Source organism: Balaenoptera borealis, assembly GCF_965194805.1.
Source record: "Balaenoptera borealis genome assembly, chromosome: 16".
In the NCBI taxonomy this organism is placed as follows: Eukaryota; Metazoa; Chordata; class Mammalia; order Artiodactyla; family Balaenopteridae; genus Balaenoptera; species Balaenoptera borealis.
In genome coordinates, this window is record NC_138872.1 from 83468906 (window position 1) to 83492011 (window position 23106).

The 23106-nt window shown below is 41.9% G+C and overlaps 1 protein-coding gene across 3 annotated transcripts in view; it reads left to right on the plus strand.

Annotated features, from left to right (window-relative positions):
* The window catches only part of BAIAP2L1 (BAR/IMD domain containing adaptor protein 2 like 1), an 85223-nt gene that overhangs the window by 21589 nt on the left and 40528 nt on the right, over nt 1-23106 (plus strand). For 2 of the 3 annotated variants that reach the window (XM_082359699.1, XM_082359701.1), the window contains exons 2-3: nt 779-854; nt 5583-5669. In XM_082359699.1, coding sequence (XP_082215825.1) covers nt 779-854; nt 5583-5669 — 163 coding nt within the window. The remainder of the gene's footprint in view (nt 1-778; nt 855-5582; nt 5670-23106) is intronic. The other variant, XM_082359700.1, reaches the window with a different exon arrangement.

A 23106-nucleotide genomic window follows, 5' to 3' on the forward strand; every position in this document is an offset into this window, starting at 1 on the left:
AAATTTAGGCCAATGTTCTAAATAGTCGCCTGTTTTATACTTGTCATAGCACTTCTCTCTATGTTTATGACCTTCTAGTGATATAGAAATGACACTTTTAAAAATGAAAACCATGACATCTGCAGAGATAGAGCATCATGAAGTCCATAATGGGAAACCACGTCTCCCCCTCCACTGCTGTGAGCACAGGACCTACCGCACACTCCATGAATAATGAATGAACTGATGGCTAGGAAAAAAATGCCAGTGACCACCTAGAAAGAAAGTTCTAGGCTGGCCTATGTCTTAGGGCCGTCAGCAACACCCACCCCCATCCCTTCCCCAGTAATTAGGCAGAGCAAAAACAACATCTCTTGGAAATTCCTGTTCTACTGATAGCCAAAACACTGCCCATATAATTAAGTTCCTATCATGCGCCCCTGTTTCTTAGCACTATCATGACAGCCATTAACTTACCTAAACCCAAAAGGGAGCATCAGCTTCTGGACTCATGGCCCCCACAGGGTGTGCTTTGTAGAGATGGAATGTCTGCTACCTGCTTCATTTACAGTAAATTCTAGGCAGCTCCTGGGCAGGCAGGGAACTGCCAGGGTCACATGCACCTCGCCACTCCATCAGTTAGGATGGAAGTGCTCTTCACTACTTTCAAATCATGACTTTGTGGACGGTACCATCAGGCACACGTGGGGATCCTAGGCTATGCAGTGACACCATCTAGAGATTACTTGGTCTGCTGTTCGCTTATTTTATTAATTTGGTTTTTTTGTTTGTTTGTCAGAATGTTATGGAACAGTTCAATCCTGGGCTACGAAATTTAATAAACCTAGGAAAAAATTATGAAAAAGCTGTTAATGGTAAGTCTGTTTTCTAAATTTATAAATATAGAGTGCATATGAAAGCCATTCATTAAATATTTTACTTAATTATTTTTAAATGCTACTGAATTTTAAAAATATCTTTAAATTGGTAGCAACTGTTTACAATTAATCTGTAGAACTTTGCAATGATAGGATATTAGTATACTTGAAATGAGTAAGTTGAATAATAGGCTACCAAAAGTGACATATCTTAAATATCAGATTTTGCTTTTTGACACTGCTTAATCTTTTATATCATTGACATAAACATGTTTTCTACTTTTTACACCAAATTCTTTGTAAACTAATAACATATATAAAAAGTGTACTTAAAATTTTAAGATCCTGAAGCATAGGAATTATTCTCCTTTTTATTTATGTAGAAGAATTTCTTGTCTTTGGGTGTATCACTTTTGATAGTAATATGAGAAATAAAATGTTTAGCCTGAATGGAAAGACATCTAAATTAAAGGTTGAACTTAGATTCTCATTTCAAAATGAGTGCTTAATTTAAAATGAACTCAGGCATTGGCTTTTGTCTCTCTGTGAACCAGAGTTGTTTGCTGGTTTGAACAGATTTCATCTGAGGAAGCCAATGTGCATCTACACATATATTCCCCTCCCAAAAGGGGAACGTCATCAGTGATCACCTTGATGTGGACCATTTTTTTAAAGTCTTTATTGAATTTGTTACTGTATTGCATCTGTTTTATGTTTTGGTTTTCTGGCCCCGAGGCATGTGGGATCTTAGCTCCCCAACCAGGGATCGAACCCACACCCCCTGCATTGGAAGGTGAAGTCTTAACCACTGGACCGTCAAGGAAGTCCCTTATCAGTGATCACCTTGAAAACTCAAGATGCTAACAATCACCAAATTCTAACATGGTCAGGACAATTCTCTGTACGTAGCAAGTGTCACCCCCAAAATATTCAGATCCCAGTTTTACCATCTACCCTGGTTCACTAAGACCAGCACGTAACATAAGTAGAAAATTTAGTTTCCAGCGGTTTGAGATTTGAAGAAGGCTTCAGACCAAGCTTTGTGTCTTTTTTCCCCCTCTTCTTTCTCTCTTTCACGATACCCCACCTTTGGCTGCTCCCTGATGATGTTTTGAAAGTAAACCTGCGCCCTCACACCCTCAGTGTGAGCCTGCTCCAGGAAAGGGGAGGTGCTGGCGTGACTCGGGACTTTGGATTGCGGACGAGCTATCGTTTCAGTCACTGCAAAAGTAAACTGCTTATTGACTTCCTTCTGGATCTCTGTGCTCTTGGCCAGACGTGTTCAGTGTCAGGAAATGCAGCAGGCCTGGGATTTCCCTCCCTCTCCCTCGAGCAGTACCAGTGACTTCTATGGGTGCCCCCTCCCTCCTTCAAAGAACTGGAGCCTTGTTTTGGAAGCTGACTCTCTCCTGATGATTACCTAGTCACAAGACCACAAAGTCATCGCTTTATCCATCCCCGGGAAGGAAATCACTCTGACCTGCAGTGATTTTTTTCTTTCTAGCATGAGCTGCCTCTCTGAGGCAGAGTTTTACAAGGTGACGCAGTGAAGAGCCCACAGCTTAGCCTCCTGCTAACAAGGCTTCTCCCCAGCAGCCTCTACCGCTTTAACACCTCCTGGGGCCTATTCTGCATTTCATAAGGTGTTCCAGGATTTCTGCAGGCCATCTGTTTTTGGCTGAAGCCATTGAGAAACTTCAATAAAATGTGTAAAGTCGTTGGTAAGAAGCTGTAGTATAGTCGAGGATGCCAGATGTGCAGTCAACAGTTAGATTACAGCCCAGGGCAGCAGCACAGCTGATGAAGAGCATAGGACGAGCAGCGTCTTGTACAAGAGTTTGAGCAGAGGCCGGTGGAGTATGGAGCAGGCAGGAGGCCGTGTAGGAGCTGAGCCAGCTGACAGACGTTAGGTTTCAGTAGGCAGACGCTGCTTACTAGTGCTTCAGGCAGAAAAGACAGCATCCAAGCCGAGCCCTGGGGTCCACACTAGCATGGGTGAGAAGCTGTGAGGGAACAGTTAAACATAAGGTGGAACAAGGTCCTACTATGACTGCATTTGGATACAGCATCTGTTACCTATTGCCGCATAACAAACTGCCTCTAAGCTTGGTGGCTTAAGACAACAGTAGTTCATTATTTTCAGTCGTCCTGTAAAGGCAGTACAGTTGTCTGTACACCTGGGACTCTACAGTTGCAGTGCACTGGGGCTGAGCTCACTTCCTCTCTCAGGCATAGCTGGCTGTCCCAAGAGTACAAGCCCCGTGGGAGTTATGCCTGCTCGTACCCCATTGGCCAAAGCAAGTCACATGACCAAACAGCCTATCAGCGTCCTAGACAACTACACCAGCTGGGAATTCCGGGAGGTGTGACTCATTGAAGGCCATGACTGTAAAAATCTACGATGAACTCCGTGGAGTGTGACAGGCTTACCCTGTGGCCAGTGGGAGGCCATTGAAGGCTTTTGAGCAGAACTGTAACGTAGTGAAATCATATTGATATTTTAAGGAAAGTTTTTCTGGTAGAAATGTGTAGTTTAGATTGATGAAGTAGTTGATCAACCACTAAAAATTAATAAGCTTCATTCCTTAAAACAGTAAGTGGTAGAAAATCTCTAATGTATCCACATTAAAAGGGGACAGAATTATGAAAATATTAGTTTATTCTTTTTTCTGGATAAATTATAATTTTTAAGTTAATGCAGCTTTATCATAAAAGCAGGATATTTTACTAGACTAAGAAGGTTAAATAGTTTTAAACATAAGTCAACAGTTAATGAAAAAATTTCAATGTGTGGATGCAAACCAAAAATTTTATTTAAGTGTTGTGTAATCCTGTATTACCATTCTCCCCCGTTAATTTGCTTTTCAGCTTATCAGCACCTTGCAATTTTAAATCTTCCCACTAAAATATTACATATATTAACTTGACAGTTTACTGGCTATAAACCTTGTTTTTCGGTGGAGTCATCTCTTTTTCAGTGCCAGCTGAGACCAAAGAGTCAAAAAGCACCATGATTTAGAGCTGCCGGGGTTGTGTGCACTGCCTCTGCTTCGCCATTGACCTTGGGCACGTCCCAGAATATCTCTTCTCTGCTCCACTTCGTGAAACAGGGTGATAACATCACCACCCTATGTCTTAATGTAGTCTGGTAGATTAATTTAAGTAATGATTTGGAAAGTTTACATAAATGCTATTTGTTATTGCTCTTTTTTATAATTACGCTTTACGGTTATCCTTAGTCTTATGAAATAATAATAGAGTAGAGCATTAGATTTCCTGAACTTGTATATATATGTAGTAAAAGCTGTAACTTTCATAATTTTTTTAATTCTACAAGACATGCAAAAATAGATTAATTTGCCATGAAAATACTACTTTTTTTGGCCTGCAGTATCTTCAGCGGGACTTGGGCATTAATTCATTCTGTGACCTCCTCCCCCACCTTTTTAAAACTTGAAATACCTTTTAAAATCCATCTTTTAAAAACAATACCCATTATAAACTGGTGTGGCCTCAGGTTTTCTTCTCAGTGAGAGGAAAGGAACCTGAGAGGGGTTGCTTAGGGCTCTTTTATCTCCCAAATCCTGTGGTCTCCAAAGCTACCGGGCAAAGTGATGTCTGTGTATGAAGCTAGCCTTTGAGCAAGATAAAATATTTTCTCCAAAGTCACACTAAATAGGCTAGATCTTATTGAAAAGCTTGCTTGTTGTACGCCTTCCGTCTCCTGAAACCCAGCCTGTGTAAAGTGACAGAAGGAATGGGTATTAGCAGCTTCCATTAGTTTGTCCAATACTCGCACTGTTAGGGCATTTTATAGATTCAAATCCTTTGTTTCAAAAAGGATAACTAACTTGCCCAAGAAGGTCATGTTGTTGGAAGTAACAGTAGAATTCAAACCCAGATTTGTCTTGCTCCTGGCTCCCACCTACAACCTCCCCGCACCCCCCAAAAAAAGAAAAAGGAAAGGGAAAAAAAAGGAAAAGAAAAACAAATCAAAAGCAGATTTCTGTACCTTATAATGTAGTTTTCAGAATCAGTTTGAAAGGAGAAATGTGATTTTTAAGATCATTAGAATCCAGCTTGTATAGCAGTAAGAGTTTTCCTGTCTCTGCCAAAAAGGAGCAGAAAGAAAAAGCAGAGCATTCAGTTATTTTTCAGGTAATTTCATTTTTTTTTGAAATAATAATATATTTCAGATTTCATAGATTTTTCTCCTTGCAACAAGTATGGTAGTTGCTTGTGTCTCAGAATATCTTTTTCAATAGAAAAAGTAAAAATGCCATAGAAGGCCCAGGCGCCTGGGCCAGCCCACACAATCCCCTCTAGCTAACAGTATTGCAGACCTGTGTTGCTGTAGAGTGACCAGCTTGCTGCAGTGGGTGTGTTCCAGCCCCAGTTCCGTGTTAGGAACATATCCCCTCTGGAGCTGGCATCAGGAGCAGGCAGAACCTTCTCCGGACCCCCGGCCTCTGCCGCTGCTGAAGGTTCCCCAGGGCTGGTCGGAGGCGAGGATCCCGTGAGGGCTTTCCGGTGGGTGGGGGGCCTGCAGGAGTGCAGTGGAGGGACCTCTGCCCCCGGCACAGCTCTCACGCTCAAGCCCTGCCCCCTGAGAGCCACACTTGCCTCAGCCGCGAGGGACTCCGGGGTGTTTGGAAGAAAACCTCTGTGTCGTTTCCTCCTTTCCGTGTGTAAGTGATGATTGTGTGTGTCACCTTCCCTGTCTAGCTATGATTCTGGCGGGAAAAGCCTACTACGATGGAGTGGCCAAGATCGGTGAGATTGCCACCGGGTCCCCTGTGTCGACAGAGCTGGGTGAGCTGACCGTCCGTTACATATAAACCCAACTTGAGCGCGGTTCCGGAGCCTTCCTCCTGTGAGCCCTGATGAGAACATACGAAGTGGCCCAAATCCAGAATGCAAAAGAGGGCTAGCCCAGCACTCCGGTTTGTTCACCTCTGCAGTGATTGACTCCTCCGCGGTCTGTCCAAAGTGGAGGCTTAGTTAAGGGCAGGCCACTAGGAACTGGGCTTCTGCCTCTGAGGTTTGGGCCCTAGTTCCCTGCTGATCCCTGAAGCGTGAAGCCGGGGGAGCCTTGACCCACATTTCTAACTGAAGGGGATGTGCACGCAGCCTCCGGCCTCTGGCAGAGCGTTTCCTGTGACTCACCTTGCAGAGTCCAGCCCCTTTACCTTCTGCTCTTGGCCGTCGCTGTTTCCACAGTCGCTCTCGGTTGTGATTTTTCCGGTTTTGCTGGTATGAATCGATCCCCTGTGCACACGCAGAGGGCGAGGGCAGCCGCACCCTCGGCAGCACCAAGGCTTCTGTTTACAGAGCCGGTTCGCTGTACCATCTCCGAAGCGGGGAAAGGTGGATTTTTTTTTTTTTTTTAATAGCCACGCACATAACCATCATTTTAATAACTTGTTAAATATGTTTTACTTGACAGAGGGTAACATTTCAGAGTTTAAAATGTTTGTCAGAATTTGAAAGGTTCAGAAAACCAGAGGAAAGGATTGGTAAAGTGTGTGTTTAAAGAGAGGTGTGTTCCTCTCCAATTAAAAAGTGGAAAGGGAAGCAGAGGGGCAAAGGAGCACATGTTTAAGGTTCAAATAATTCACACCATTCGTATGTTAAGTGTCTTGAGGGTTTTCAGGATTGCTTGGAAAACTCCTAACTGACCCATAAAAGCCAAGGAACAAATTCAAGGTGTGATGATGGTTCTGGGGTTGGGGGCTGGGCTGCTGCGCTTTCAGTGGATCTGGGCGCTCGTTAACATTCTCTGACAGCTTTTGTCCCGGAAGAGTTCATAGTCTTGAAACCTGTAGGCAAAAGCTAAGCCTGAAGTGATGCTGGGTGATGAATAAGTCACTACTGCGATACTGAATAGAATCAGTTACGTGTAGAAAATTTTCAAAGCCCTGACTTGTATTCTGTTGTTCTGGCAAGGTCTGAACTATAGTAACTCTGTCCAAAGTGGATCAATTTAATAAAATACACACTGTGTTATGTAGACAGAAGCAGATAGTAAAATTTAGGACATTTGAGGGCTGATTGGGGTGATTATAGGGTTCCAAAAATAGAACTAAATTAAAAAGAAACATCCTATTTGTGTCAGGCATCGGGGGAAAAAAACTATGACCCTTACGTTAACACATATGGCGCTTTGACTCACCGTCATTCAGTTTGCCTTTTTACTGTTTTATGGTTCTTGCCACTGTTTAAATAAGACTTCTGTTCCACACCTTATTTGATTCAGCTGTGAGTTTATAATGTTGAATCAGCTGTTTCCACAGCAACCGTGTTGTTATAAACACGAGCTTAAAATTTCGGTTTCAATAAGGAAAATATGTTGCAATGGTGCAGTTTCTTTCATGTGTTTGTATTTCATTCAGAGGGAATGGAAATTACTTGCTGCCATTTTTTTTTCAAGTTGTCCTTTTGCTTATATTCACTCTATCATGTAGTTAATTTCCTACTCACTTGCAGCCATTCCATGATAAAGTGCAATCCTAGTAGGAGTTGCTTTTGGAGGCCTAATATTTACTTCTTTTGATTTGCTTAGTTTTTTATTTTGTTGTTAAAGTTTAGACTAAAATACTACCCTGTATCTGTTTAAATTCCTGTATGGAAGAGCACTGGAGAATTCATAGAAAAGAGAGAGACCTAAAGTTGATTGTACCTTTCTTGTTTTTCAAGAAGATTTTCTGATCTAGTTACTGACTTTTTGGTATCGGTCTTCATACTTTATTATGAAACTTATGTTATAAATTCCATTTGTTAAAAACTGAAGGGGTATTACATATGTGAAGATTATGAATCATTTCAAAATTTTCATTCCTGAAGAGTATTATCTCGGAAAAGTCTTTCTTTTCCCACGCCCTACCCCCCACAAAAAAAAATCCTATAGTTATACAATTTTCCGTTCAAAATTTTTGCTTTGGGAGGAAAATACCCTCTGAGTAAAAATATATACTTAATTCATAGAAATTTGTAGTGAGGATTCAACTTGGAAAACTTGGCCAAATACATTATTAATGTAAATCAGGGTGGCAAAGCTAAGCATTTCAGTCTCTTCTCACTTTAGAGGAAAGAAGAGGTGTGTGTGTGGGGGTGTTGATTGGCCTTTTACTTTTCGTCTTCTGGGTCGGCCTCTGTTAGTAGCACAGAGCTGCAGCAGTACCATTTCTGACTTGTAGCTATGGGTGTTTTCATTTTGACATCCCTCTTTCGGCATCAGCTCACCAAGTGCTGTGTGAATCATCTAAGATGCTTTTGCCCACGAGTAACAAAACACCCAACTAACAGTGGTGTAAGCAATAAGGATGTTTATTATCCCACATAAGAAGGCCAGGAACGAGGGGTTCTTGGTTAATCATTACTAAGGACTCTGGGACTTTCTCTCTTTCTTCTCATCCTAACGCCCAGCTCCTCATGGTACCAAGATGGCTGCCCTGCCATTGCTAGTCTCAGGTATCACATCCTCCCTCTTCCCACTATGTCCAAAAGCAGGAAGGAGCACCCTTTGCAGAGGAGGAAACCTTTTCCCAGGAGCCCCAGCACACACCCTCTTGTTCCCTCTGGCCTGATTTGGATCACACGCCCATGACCCAGCAGCAACAGAGGTTTCCCAGGCATGGTTGGCCAAGGGATACATCGAGGGGGAGAGGGCACAGCTGTTAGGAGGACACCCGATGGTGCCACCAGTCAGGCAGCTCTGGTTATCAAAGGTCTTGTTTCAACGGCTTTCAGTAAAAGGAAAGAACTTACACACATGTTACTGCTTTAGCTGTGCCGTGGGCTGCAAAGTGCTGCTGAGTTTTGCTTGTGTCTCTGATTGGGATAGTGTTTTTCTCCCACATGGGTTGTGTGGTTTTACTATCATGTGTGTACTTCACACTCTATTTATGATTGTTGTTTCTCCAGTAGACCACAGCCATCCTTCCCAGTCTATTCCTATTTGGGAAGTGGGACTCCCAAGCACAGAAGATGAATTAGGGATGTGGGGTAGTTTTTGTTTTTCTGTCCTTTTGCTTTTCTTCTCAAGCCTTTGGGTATCTTTTCATCACGAACTCTTGGGGCATCTTCCCTGCCTCCGTTTCTCTCTCCTTTCTTTCCTCCTCTCATCTTCCTCTCTGCCGACGTACCTGCACGGTCTCACAGCCTCTTTCATCACTGCCATGTTTCTTTCCAGCGTTTTTTTCCGGTGAGTTTGTGCCTAAGAGCCAACATTGAGTGCTTGCTCTCCTCGGGCACAGGACCCAGTGCCCGACAGGGCCTTTAGTTCAGCATCTCATTTAGTCCTCAGGGCCGTCCTGCACAGAGCTGGGTGCAGGCACTTCCACTGTCTCCGTTTTCCACATAAGACCCAGAGGTGAAGTGTGTGCCTGGGTCACACAGTAGCAGGTGGTCCGACTTGAGGATCTGAGCTCTTCACCTCTGCACTTACTGCACTTCACTGAGGCGAAGGGAAAGGAAAGAGGCAGCCAATCACGGGTTGCTGAAGAGGAAGAAAGCGGGAACCCCACGACGGGGACCTTTTCAAGAAGGACATGAGAGGGAATCGTTGGTGTCAGAGCAGCCGAAGACTGGGGAGGGGCTGGCAGGTGTGGTGATTGGAGCTCACTGGCCCCCTCGGAAATGGTGGCTTCACTAGGGTCCTGACCATAAACACCAGGTGTTACAGGGTTGAGGAAGATGGAACTAACAGAAGTTTTACTTACATATGTATGCCTTCTTACACGTATTGCTTGACTTTTGTACAGCTGTGCTTCACATAGAAACTCAGGTCTCATTGAGTGCGTGCTGTGTGCCGGGTCCTTCGTGTGTTGCCTCATCTCATCCTCAGGAGCCTTGTGGATAGATGTTTCCTCCGAGGTCTGCGGGGCGGATGCTCACCCACCCCGCATTTCCCTGGGGAGGCTGGTAGACCATAAGGGTAAACTTGGCAGTCAGAGCCTTCTGCGCGGCGGTGAGATAACCTCCATGGGCAACCACATTGGGTCCTGTGTCCTTAGCCATGTGCTCTGCGGCCAAGCAAGGCAGAGCAAGGGCTGTGGAGGCCGTGACCTCCGCGAGAGGATGGTAGGCGGCATTGGTGCTGCTTGGGAACGATCCTGTGACCCAGGACGGGGAGGCCAGGCCAGATCTTATTTTCCCCTGAGACTGCCCAACACCTGAGAGATGCTCAGGAAAGCTTGTGTTGTTACAGTGCCGCTGTCAACTTACACCACCCTGGGCAACACGTCACCTTATGAGTGGTTGGCAGGACTAAGGGAGAGGCCAGCAACACGTTCTGGGTGTTTGAAGATGAAATGAGATAATGTGCCTTGTGTTTTCTAAAGTTTCACAGACCAGAAAGATGCCTCTCTGTTGCCGCTTCATATGTTCACAAGTATTTGAGAACTCAAAAATCAGTACCAATTTTTTTCATTGACATTATTCTCTTCCATAAAGTAGGTGATATGTTTGTAAGAATATACGTTTTTGTTTGATTATTCAAGAACAAATTATTTCAGTTCTCTCCATTGTATCTTCATTTTCTATTTCATTAATCTCTACTCTTACCCTTGTTTTCTTCCTTGTACTATCTTTGGGATTATTCTGCTGTTCTTTTTCTAATTTCTGAAATGATACATTTAACTCATCAATTTTAAATACAGGTAGGACCACAAAGATGACCATACAAGTTAAAACCATGCAAAGCCATCTTAATAATCAATGGGGAAAATTATGATTGTCCTGTGACCTTTAAAAATGTTTGTCAGAAGCATTAAAAACTCTCTCACTTTCAGTTATAAATGTGTAAGGAAATGGAAAAAATAAAACTGATATTTATTTAGTACACAGTACTTTAAAGCATTAGAAACACTGATAGTTAAAGCATTTTTATTTATTTGTAAAAAACTTGAGTCGTTTCAACAACTCTTGTCACCTTCTTGTATAACTTAAGATACAATATGCTTTTGCAAATTGTCATGCTCCTTTCTAAGCTTGGATCAGCTTCCGGCATTTTATCCTCGGTGATTTCAGTGTTGTGAGACAGCCTTGAGAGTTCCTTTAATGTGAAGATTTTTTGGCTGGTATCACTTTCTCTGAAACACCTTCGTCCTTTTCACCACAACCGCTTTCCTCAATTATGTTGATGATTCTGGGCTTCACTCCATTCTTGTGGCTGTACATCCAGGGGCTCTCAAAACAGTAGCAGTGTTGATGTTCCCACAGGCAGGTATTTCTTCTGTAACTCCAGTTACAGTCATTGTTACCACTTTTAATGTCTTTGCTGCACTTCCTCTTTCAATTATTCATATTTGTAACACATCACATAGGTTTGTCACTGGGAAATAGGGAGGCAACACACCTACACACTTTGCTGTCTGTGTGCTCTATTTGCAGTCCTTGCAGCAACACCACACTGTCTTAATTACTGTAACTTTATGATAAATCTTGATATCTAGTAGGAGATATCAAGTAAAGTAAGTAGATCTTATTCGAGATTATCTTAGCTATTATAGGACTTCCGCATCTACATGTTCTTTAGAATCAGCTTGTCAATTCTCACTAAAAAAAAAAAATATTGAATTTTTGACTATAGATTGAATCTATAGATGAATTTAGGGAGAACTGACTCAGTCTTCTAATCCATGAAGATGGTACATCCTTTTAATTACTTGGGGCTTCTTTAATTTCTGTTAGCACTATTTTGTAATTTTCATTGTAGAAGTCTTGCACATTTTTATACATGCATTTTTAGATACTTATGACATTTTTGTCCTATTGTAAATGGCATTTTAAATTTTTTTATTTTCTACTTTTTTTATTCTGTTGAGATTTCAATTTGTCATTCTTTTTCATTACTATGAATTCTATTTAGTTCTTTTGAAATCTGTGAATTAATTTTTATCATTTTAATAATAGCTCTATTGAGATCTGATTAACATATAGTACAATTGCCCCATTTAAAGTGTATAGTTCAGTGGTTTTTAGTATATTCACAAAGTTTTAAATTACCACCACAGTCAACTTTAGAATATTTTCCTCACTCCAAAAAGAAATCACATACCCATTAGCAGTCACCTCCCATTCACCCCCAACTCCAGTCGTATTTAACCATTAATATATTTTGTCTCCTATAGAGTTGGTTTTGCTGGATTTTTCACGTAAATAGAATCATACAATATGTGATCTTTTGTCACTGGTTTCTTTCACTTAGCACAATGATTTCAAGGGTCATTCACATTGTAACATATAGCAGTACTTCCTTTCTTTTTATGGATGATAATATCCTATTGTATAGATATACCACATTTTGTTTATCTGTTTTATCAGTTGATATTTAGGTTGCTTCTACCTTTTAGCTATTAAAACATACTGCTGCTATGAACATTCGTGTACAAATTTTGTGTGTACATATGTTTTTCTGTCTCTTGGGTATACACTTAGGAGTGGCATTGCTGGCTCATATGTTAACTCTAAATTTAACCCTTTGGGGAACTGCCAGAGTGTTTTTCAAAGTGAATGCACCATTTTATATTCCCACCAGTAGTGTATGAGGGTTCCAACTTCTTTAAGTCCTTGCCAACACTTGTTATTGTCTGTCTTTCTTATTATAGCCATCCTAGTGAGTGTGAGGTACTACCTCATTTGAGTTTTGATTTACGTTTCCCTAGTGGCTAATGTCGAGTATCTTTTCATGTTCTTACTGGTCATTGCATATCATCTTTGGAGAAATGTCTATTCAGATCCTTTGCCCATTTTTACTTGGGTTATTTGTCTTTTTATTATTGAGTTTGCCAATCAACTTTTAATAAAGTTTTGTTTTTCTGTTTTGATTCTTTTTATTATCAGTGCAGTTTGAAGTTCTTTTTTTTTAATTAATTTATTTATTTATTGGCTGCATTGGGTCTTCGTTGCTGTGCGTGGGCTTTCTCTAGTTGCGGCGAGTAGGGGCTACTCTTTGTTGTGGTGTGCGGGCTTCTCATTGCAGTGGCTTCTCTTTGTTGCAGAGCACAGGCTGTAGGCACGCAGGCTTCAGTAGTAGCGGCATGTGGGCTCAGTAGTTGTGGCACGCAGGCTTAGTTGCTCCGTGGCATGTGGGATCTTCCAGGTCCAGGGCTCGAACCCGTGTCCCCTGCATTGGCAGGCATTCTTAACCAATGCGCCACCAGGGAAGTCCCAGTTTGAAGTTCTTGACAGTCTAATTCTGCCGATGCTTTATTGTGCCTCTTGATTCTCATTCATGTGGAAACATTTCTGTATGGGTTTTATTGTCATCTCATGTTCTCTTCCATGTTGGGGTCACCTATGGAGGTGTAAAAGTTTTGCTATTGGAAGTCACCAAGAAATGAAAAGTAGAAATGCCAAGCAATGGTGGAGCTTCTCTCATTTAAATATGTTTAGTTCTTAGAAAATAAAAATAGTTGATGGAATATGATTTACCATTTGATAAAATTCTTGTAAAATATTTAGAATGTGCAAATGAAATGCTCCTTTATTTTCTGTCGTATCCATACTAACAAAGGTATTCTGCCAGTTTTGCAGGGAAAGTGACTCAGACTTTATGGAAAATATCTTTAAATGTCTAAAATTTGTAAGCTATTCTAATTATCTAAAACTTAAATAATGGCAGGTTTTAATTTTCTATAAATAGGCTAGATACACATCCTTCTCCCAAGAGTCATTCCTAATGGTTTTCTCTTGAAAATAAAAGGTCCTTTATGAATAGAGTCTGTTCTCCTATTATAGAGAATATTGAGGAAATATGTCATTGCTTTTTCTCAACTATAATTGAAAGTAATAGAAAAATTCTAATGATTCAAGAGAAATGCCAAATTTTAGTCATTTTTATGCTAAATGCTGAACCACTAGAAGATTACAGTAAGAATTAGCATATATTTTGAAGTTGCCTTCAAATTCGCTTTGTTAAAGCATCACCTTTCATCAGTTGTACCTTAACCAAGCAAACAAGAACCAAGGGGCTGGCCAGCACCGATTTGAAACTAAAATTTTATTGGGACACGGCCGTGCCCACTTGTTCATGTGTTGTCTGCAGCTACAGTGGCAGAGCTTAGCGGTTGCAACAGAGGAGACCTGAACTGTTTACAACCCGGCCCCTTGCAGGCCCTTACTTGACAGCAGAAGGCCTTTAGGGTCATCCAGTTGCTTAAGTCAGTCAGGACAGAGCCATCGTGTGAGGGATTTGATATCCTTTTCTCCAAAGAAAAAGCAGCTCCTTACCATCTGCGGTCTAAGTGCTTGGGTTTAAGACTATACTTTCCGGGATCATTCCTGTAGTCTGTTACTAAGTGCTTGGGTTTAACACGCATTAACAGCATGATCCCAATAACCACAGCATGTAAGCAGCTCTGGGTTGAAACTGCCTTGCCCTGTTGGGAGGAACAAACGAACAGACAAATGCAAAGCCAAAGACCAGAGCTCTGTAGTCAGGATTTGGCAGGTAAAATATTTTAATCCACTGTGTTTGTTAAATAGGAAGTCATATGAATAATAATTCATGTGACTCAGGTCGTCAGGGTGTGTACCTGTAGCCATGCACATAAATCCTTATCACAGGTACACAGTTCAACTCAAGGAACAGTGCTTATTTAAAAGAGGAAACTGAAATTTGTCTAAAGCTTCCAGTTTTGTCCCTAAATCAAATGACGTTTATTTTTTAAGACTTAGGAAATATGGAAATGGCGGAAAGGGAAAACAGAAATGGTCAGGGGAAAATATTTTGGCAAAATATTCAAAAGAAACTTTGAACCAGTTTTTTCATCTTTAAACCATAGAAAAATAAAGCTTGTTCTCACTTATTTCTGAAGGAATAACAGGGGACTTTCTTCAGGGAGTTGACAAATTTCCTGTGAGGTATGAGAACCTCAGCATTACATAAATTTAGACTATGTTATTATGTTCCAATTCAGCCAGCTATTACATTATGTATGTATGTATGTATGTATGTATGGCTGCATTGGGTCTTCGTTGCGGCGCCTGGGCTTTTTTTAGTTGCATCGAGCGGGGGCTACTCTTACTTGCGGTGCGTCGGCTTCTCATTGCGATGGCTTCTCCTGTCGCAGAGCATGGGCTCTAGGTGCGTGGGCTTCAGTAGTTGCAGCACATGGGCTCAGTAGTTGTTGCACGCAGGCTCTAGAGCACAGGCTCAGTAATTGTGGCACACGGGCTTAGCTGCTCCGTGGCATGTGGGTTCTTCTAGGACCAGGGCTCGAACCCGTGTCCCCTGCATTGGCAGGTGGATTCTTAACCACTGCGCCACCAGTGAAGCCCACATTATTTTGAATCATCTGTTAAATTGTTTGGGCCAGTTTCTTAAATTGATCACAAAACAGAAGATTTTATCTCCTCACCATCAGGGAACCTAGAAAATCATAGGTTTTCTTTTGTTATTGATAGAATGTTTATTGGTCATGCAATTTAAAAAAATATATTTATTACAGTTTTGTCTTGTTGACATTCAAAATCCAACCTGACAGTCTAGGGTCTTAAAAATAAGAGCAGAAAAAAATACCTGAAATATTTTTTTAAAATGTTATTCATTCAGAGAAATATCATAAATAGATTCCTAAGGTCTAGATAAAATAAAAGAATTCATGCCAGAGTCAATGAGAGAGCTAAGCTGAGTCAAAGCAGTTGTTATTGACCAAAACCATTTATCTTTTAGTTGCAGGTGAGGCTCACTTTAAAGAGATTAAAATCCTTTTTGCAAAAAAAGGAAACAGTTAATAGGGAATTTATTTTATTTGCTTAACATTGTACCTGACGTATGCATATTAACTCCAGTACTCATCGTGATAGCTCTCTGAAGTGGGTACTTATTATTATTATTATTTTCATTTTACAGATGAGGAAACTGGGGTTCAAAGAGAGTTAAATAACTTGCCAAAGTCACCCAACTGGTTAACGGCTGGTTAATTTGAGCCCAGGTAGCCTGCCAGCTGTGTGGCCTATTACACTGATTTAATTTTCTACACGTCGAAAAGATGGACTTTTTCTGATGTGATTTATTTTATGGCAGTCAGATTGTCCTGTCCATTATAGTTCAGCAGATAAAAGGTTGTGTTAAATAGTGAACCATAATATAGTCTGAAACTGATTGATCATGTGAGTATGATTCTGTGTTTTGTGTTTTCATCAGCTTTAATCAAGAGTTTGTATTTTGTATTAGGAGCATTTATTCCATGACCATTTATTCCAACTTTGCAAATGACTTGCCATTTCAATCTTCAGGTGGCACCTCTTTGGGAGCAAAAAAAGATCTAACTGTAGAGAAAGATAGGCTTATAATTTATAAATGTATAATTTATAACAGCTATATGAGCACATACCATATAAGTCCATATATCATCTAGGCATATTGGTATAAGTATATATAAATTTCTAAAACTGTGAGAGGATATTCTGTGTTGTAAATTGTACCTCTCTATAGAAGTTATTATAAGAAAAGCATTCCTTCTCCCAGCTTTGAGGTAACCATATGTGCAGATGATATATCATAATTAGTAAAAACTACAAGTATAAAAGCTAAGATGTCAAATCGAGATCAGTCATTTTAACATTTAATGCTTCCTGACGGCATGATGGGCACATCCAGAATGTCAGTCTGAAATGTCATTGCCTATTTTTCAATGCACTTCACGATACTTGCCCGTTCTCTTAAATCTTTGAATTTTGAAGTGTGTGAAGGGAAAATTATCTTGTTTAAACCCAGTTTTCACAGTTACTTAAATTGGTCTTTTTCTCCTCAAAGGATATCATGTGTCCTGTCAACTCCGAATGGGGAGAGGGTAGGACTCCTTATTCTCAGGCTCTCAGCCGTGGCCAAAGAACAGTGGTCAGAGGGCCGCAGCAACTGTCCAGGTCTCCACGAGGCAGGGGCCTGGGGGCTCTGCCTCGTGACCGCCTCTGTCGTCATTCACGAGGGCTACCCGCATCCTCTCACAAATGCCCGCGGTGTCTTACTCTATTCATGGCGCTATGCTGGGCCTGAAATCAGGAGTCAAACAAAAACACAAAGGTCTAACACACAAGTAGGGGAAGGGACTTCACAGCAAGAAAGAGTGGCTCTGGTCAGAGGCACCAGACACAGCAAAGGGTATGGCCCCTGCAGGAGGTTGAGGGGGGAGGACAGCGAAGTTAAAGGGAGAGGGACACGGCGGAGACAGGCGTAGTTAGAATCATGGTGCGGGTGAGGCCTGCCTTGACCCTGCTGGCCACATGTTCCCAAGCACACGGGCATGCTGCGGAGGAGAGTGACAGCCTCGGGGTTGGGGGGGGGGGTGTGTGTGTGATAGATTCCTTGTTAGCGCACATGGGGTTCTGAATGTTTTTGGTCTTCAGCCACTTGGAAGTAAATGCACTTCCTCAGGTACTCTTTCCTGGTCTGGATGCCTTAACAAGATTATTAAAAGTAAGGATGCCAGTGTAAATCAGCTATCCCTCAATTGAAGGGAAAAAAAAAAAAAGTACGGATGACAAGGAGCACATGAAAAGATGGTCAACACCATTAGCCATCAGGGATTTGCACATCATAACCACAGTGAGATACCACTTCACACCGCACAGCAGCTGTAATTAAAGAGACGATGGCATGTGTTGGCAGAGATGTAGAGAAATGGGAACCCTTGTGCATTGCCGGTGGGAATGTAAAATGGAGCAGCTGCATTGGAAAAGAGTCTGTCAGTTCCTCAAAATACAGAGTTTACCTTATGACCCGGCAATTCCATTCCTTAGATGTCTCCTCAAGAGAAATGAAACATATGCCCATACAAAATCTTAGCATTATTCCCAGCAGGCACAAGGTGGAAACAACCCAAATGTCCAGCAACTGATGAAATGATAAACAAAATGTAGTATATCCATACTGTAGGGTGTTATTCTGTCATAAAGAATGAAGTACTGATGCATGCTACAACATGGATGAACCTTGAAAACGTGCCAAGTGACAGAAGCCAGATTAAAAGGCCACATATTGTAAGATTCCATTCATACAAAAGTTCTAGAGCAAATTCATAAGAGACAAAAAGCAGATTGGTGGTTGCCGGGGGCTGGGGAGAGGGGAGAATGGGGAATAACTACTTGATGGGTACAGGGTTTCCTTTTTAGGTAGTGAAATGTTTTTGAACTGGATAGTGTTGATGGTTGTACAACATTGTGAATGTACTAAATGTCACTTTTGGTAAATTTAGGTTATGTGTATTCTACCACCAAAAACCCCAAGTATGCCACTTCTGAGAAGTCGCCAATATATGGGATATCCTAATTAATTCATACTAAAAACAATATAATAGACATTGTAATGATTCAAGAGGCTAGTGGTACCCATTTCCCAGCCCCTGTGAAGGGTTTTAGTTGGCCCCGCCCGACTCAGAATGAATTACACAGTAAATGAATTTTGAGGTGCACACTTCCAGTTGTAAAATACGTAAGTCATTGGGATGTAATGTACAGCATGATGACTATAGTTGATAATATTGTAGTGCATATTTGAAAGTTGCCAAGAGAGTATAACTTAAAAATTCTCATCACACACACACAAAATGTTTTGGTAACGTATGGTAACAGGTGGTAACGACTTCTTGTGGTGAATGTTTTGCAGTGTATACAAACATTGAATCATTTTGTACACCTGAAACTAATACAATATGATATGTTAATTATACCTCAATATAAAAAAACTTTAATGAATTTTCTTGGCGTTAATGGAAATACAAAACTCAAGAGTCTCAAGTAATTCTCACAGCAGTCCTCTGAGGAAGGAGATATCATTCCCATTTTATAAACAAGAAAACGAAAACTTAGGTTAAATAACTTGTCTAACTTCACACAAGTAGTTAGGAGTGAAGCTGGGGTTTAAATTCCAGTTGGTTGATTCCATGGCGAGTGCAGGGTTTCCCACAGACTCCGAGTTTAAGCTTTAAGGCCTCTCAGTTTCACGACATCTTTTAAAACCTGTACTTAATTTTGAATTTGTGATTTTGTACTCCTTAAAGAGGACCCCACAAAAGTTGGATTTCTACACAGGGAACAAATTACAAAAGTAGTCTTTAAAATCTGGAAGACAGGGTGTGCAACAGAAGGGTGTAGTCGCTTGTGTATTGTTCCTGAAATCCAGTGGGAGGAAGTGACAGGAAGCCGGCATTTGGGTCAGTATAGAAAATGGCCTTGGGACAAGTCCTCCTGTAAAACCTGCAAAGGAGCTATGAAGAGCTGTGCTTGCAGCAATGTCTCGAGAAGGATTCTGAGGCTGGGGGAGGTATCCTGATGGTCCTTTAGCAGTGTCTGCTCTAGGGAGGTTCCAGAGGGGGAGATGGCAGCAGTTACAACAAATGTGCCACCACTGCCCTGCTCAGTGAAACGTTCAGTGAGAAGTAAGCTCTAGGATGAGCTTAGAAATGTTTGCTGATGGACTAAATGAGTGTATCGGATAAGGGTGTTGGGCTCTTGCATTCTAACTCTATGAATCAGGTTTTTCTAGGCTTTCTTGAAACCATGACTGTCATTTACAGCATTAATAAACTTGGTCCCCACCTTCAGGGTATCTACAGCTTAGTAAGGGAGATTATGAAAATATATACATACATAGCTTTAATACAGGACCCAGTGCAAGAGTAAAAGGTACAAAGGCTACAGGACTTCATGGGAGGAGGCGATCACACCCACACGCAGGTGGAGGAGGTAGAGGCAGACTGAGTCAGGGGATGCTGTAATCCTGAGTAGGAAGGGGGTGGTTTCTGGTGGAGGGAGCAGGTGGAGGGGACAGGGGATATTTCAGTTTGCCTGGGATTCAGGGCTCATGGAGAGGATCGTGAGTGTAGGTTAGAATTGGAGCCTTATTACTTTGAGTGATAGGCTACAGATTCTGTGTGTGTTTGTATGTCTCATTTCAAATTGAAGTAAGAGTTAGTATTATTAGGACTAAAAGGTTTTGCATTATTAAAAGCTGACTAATATTTTAGGAGCATGAGTTCAAAGATAAAAATTATGAGATGACTAAAAAGGCAAATGGCACGCTCTTTACAACTAAAAACTGGACTCTTAGTGTCCAGAATAAGTCTATTCCTGTAACTCTTGAGTGCAGTGAAGCTGATATGTGTATATGTCTCGGGTATTTATAACTCAAAGCCATAGCTGATAGCAGCTTCCATTTTTATAACAGTAGAAACTTGTGACTTTTTTCTCTCCATATATATATGATTAAATGTTTTAATATTATCTCACTTTTATTCTCTACTCAATCCTGCCCAACTTTCCACTTCATATTAATATTTTAAAACAACTTATGAATCCTCTAGGAAGTTTAGAACTTGTTTTATAATGAGTATTAAAATACCCTTCAAGTTTTTAAAAAATTAATACTTTTACTGAAAAATGAACCTAAGAAACAGTTTCTATCCTTATTATTTTAAAATGTCTGTTTTAAAATAATTAAAACCCGTGGCTATATAAACTATCTTGGGCACTGCTTTTTTTTTTTTTTAATCAAAGTATAGTTGATTTATAATGTTGCATTAGTTTGTGGTGTACAGCAAAGTGATTCAGTCATATATATATATATATATATTCTTTTTCAGATTCTTTTCCATTATAGTTTATTACAAGATATTGAATATAGTTCCCTGTGCTATATACAGTAGTACCTATATTTTATATATAGTAGGTTGTATCTGCTAATCCCAGACTACTAGTTTATCCCTCTCCCTGCTTTCCCCTTTGGTAATCATAAATTTGTTTTCTATGTCTGTAGTCTTATTTCTGTTTTGTAAATAAATTCATTTGTATCATTTTTTTAGATTCTACATATAAGTGATATCGTATGATATTTGTCTTTGTCTGACTTACTTCACTTAGTATGATAATCTCTAGGTTCATCCGTGTTGCTGCAAATGGCATTGTTTCATTCCTTTTTTTTATGGTGGAGTAATATTCCGTTGTATATATTGATATATACCACATCTTCTTTATCCATTCATCTGTCGATGGACACTTAGGTTGTTTCCATGTCTTGGCTATTGTAAAGAGTGCTACTCTGAACATTGAGGGAGCACTGCTTTTTTAACTTAACATTCCACACGTATTTCTTTGAATTCATAAGTAATCCATTTACTCATCATTTTGATGGCTGCCTACACTTCACTTCTTTAAATTGTCCTCTCTTGGCACCGAGGTGGAGTCCCAGCGCTGGGGAGGAGAGTGAGCATTGTGGTAGCGGGACGAGTGCAGGGTTTGTTCTTCTTTGCTCTTGTGAAAAATTGTCCTTTAACTACAAAGTCCTTCTGTGGTTTTCTGAAAAGCACATAAAACCAAATATTCAGTAATCAGGGGATCACAGTAGTGTTTCTTCCCTCATTTGCATAGCAGTATGCTCAATTCAGTGAGTGTCTGCTAGGCGGTGTTCTGATCACTTAGGGATAAGTCAGTACGTTCAAGTCCCTGCTCTCGGGAACTTGCGTTCTAGTGGGTGGTAAACAGGTCTATTTGCCAGGCAGTAATGAGGCGAGGGGCCACTGATGGAGGAAAGCGGTGGGCGCAGCTGGTTTGGGTGGGGCGTCAGGGACATGCAGTCAGGAGGGAGAGCGGATGTCCCAGGAGACCGTTCCGTGGAGGCTGGCAAGTGCAGCGTTCCTGAGGCCTGGTGAGCTTGGGTCCCAGTTGGGAAGCCGGTCGGTTGAGGTGCAGTTAAAGATGGGGAGAGGGAGGGGATGAGGGCTGGAGGTGGGCTGCACGGGTGGGACCAGGCCCTGTGGGGCCTTGTGGGTCATGGTAAGAACGTTGCCTTTTGGCCTGAGGTGAGGGTGACGAGCTTCTGAAGGTTTTGAACTCCGGAGTGGCAAGGTTCTTCCCGGCTCTGCTCAAAGAATAGGCTGTAGAAGGGTGGGAGCAGGGACACGGGTTGGGAGGCTGTTGTCCCAGTGCAGGTAGCCAGAACGCTGGGTCGGCCTGGGATCGAAGGGAGAGGCAGTGGGTTTTGCTGTACATTGGCCGCCAGCTGTGAGGGGGTGTGGTGGATGAAGAGTCAGGGTTTGTTCGTAGATGTCTTAGGTTTGGGCTGCCTGTTAGACCAAGCGGAAATGTTGAGGCAGCAGCTGGAAACGTGGGTCCGGAGTTCATTGAGCGTGTAGCTTTTTATCCCTGTGGGCAAGACGGGCCCTCTTTCGCTCGCGCAAGGTGCCCTGTGGCTTCCCTCAGTCGCAAGGAAACCAACAATTATAAGCATCACAGCGAGTCAGATGCTTCACCTCTGTGTTCTCATTTGATTCTCGCCAGGTCGTATCGGGGGCTGTTTGTTTACATGTCCATCATACAGATGAACCAGGGATGCAGGGACCAGCCCTCCCCACCCCACATAAAGCCTCACAGCCGCAGGAACGTGCCAGTCGGGCTGGCAGCCCAGCCCTGTTCTGAGCGCTCTTCCCCAGTGTAGCTGTGCTGCAGGCTGTGGGGTTCCCTGCCGTTTGCAGTGGATCGCCATCTCTTTGTGCCTCCCTAGTTCCTTTCCTAAAGCATTTTTTTAGTTTGTTTCAAAAGTTTAGGTGCATCAGGCAAGGTGGCCATCGACCGCTCTGTTTGACTTGGAGTTAGGGCCTGTGTGTGTGGTGTGTTTGGGCTGTGACAGGTGTGGGGAGGCTGGTTGTCATGGGCTGCCTTGGGGATTCAGTCCTACTACTTTGGTTTTACTTCCTGCACAAACCAAACATTGAGCTGAAATGGCTTCAAGCGGCCAGGCCGGCCCTCACCCAGTGCGTCCGTGCCTCTGTGATACTGCCCCCCCAGAGGTAGCCTGTTCCATCTTCAAACAGCCCTAATAATTAAAGTGTTCTGGTGGATGTTGGGTACACATGCCTGTCCCTGTAATTCACACGTACTGGGCATCATTCTGTCCTAGGGTACCCGGTAGGGAAAATCTAATTCCTTTTGCATATTTGAGTGAGGATGCAAAGTAGTTAAGAGCACAGGCTCGGGGTCGGACATGAGTTCAAATTCCAGCCCCACCACCTTTAGCACTTGTGTAATTTGGGGAAAAATCATCTAACCTCTCGAAGTCTCAGCTTCCCCTTCTGTACCGTGAGGTAATAGAGCTACTTCTTGGGCTGTGATTACTAAATGAGGCCATTTCTGTAAGGCAGCTAGCACCGTGCTTGGCACAAGGCAAGGACTTGACACCTGTAAGCTGCCCGTGAGGATCATACAGTTGTCATCTTCCCGTCTGAAGTGGAAGAAGGTGAGGAATACTTTT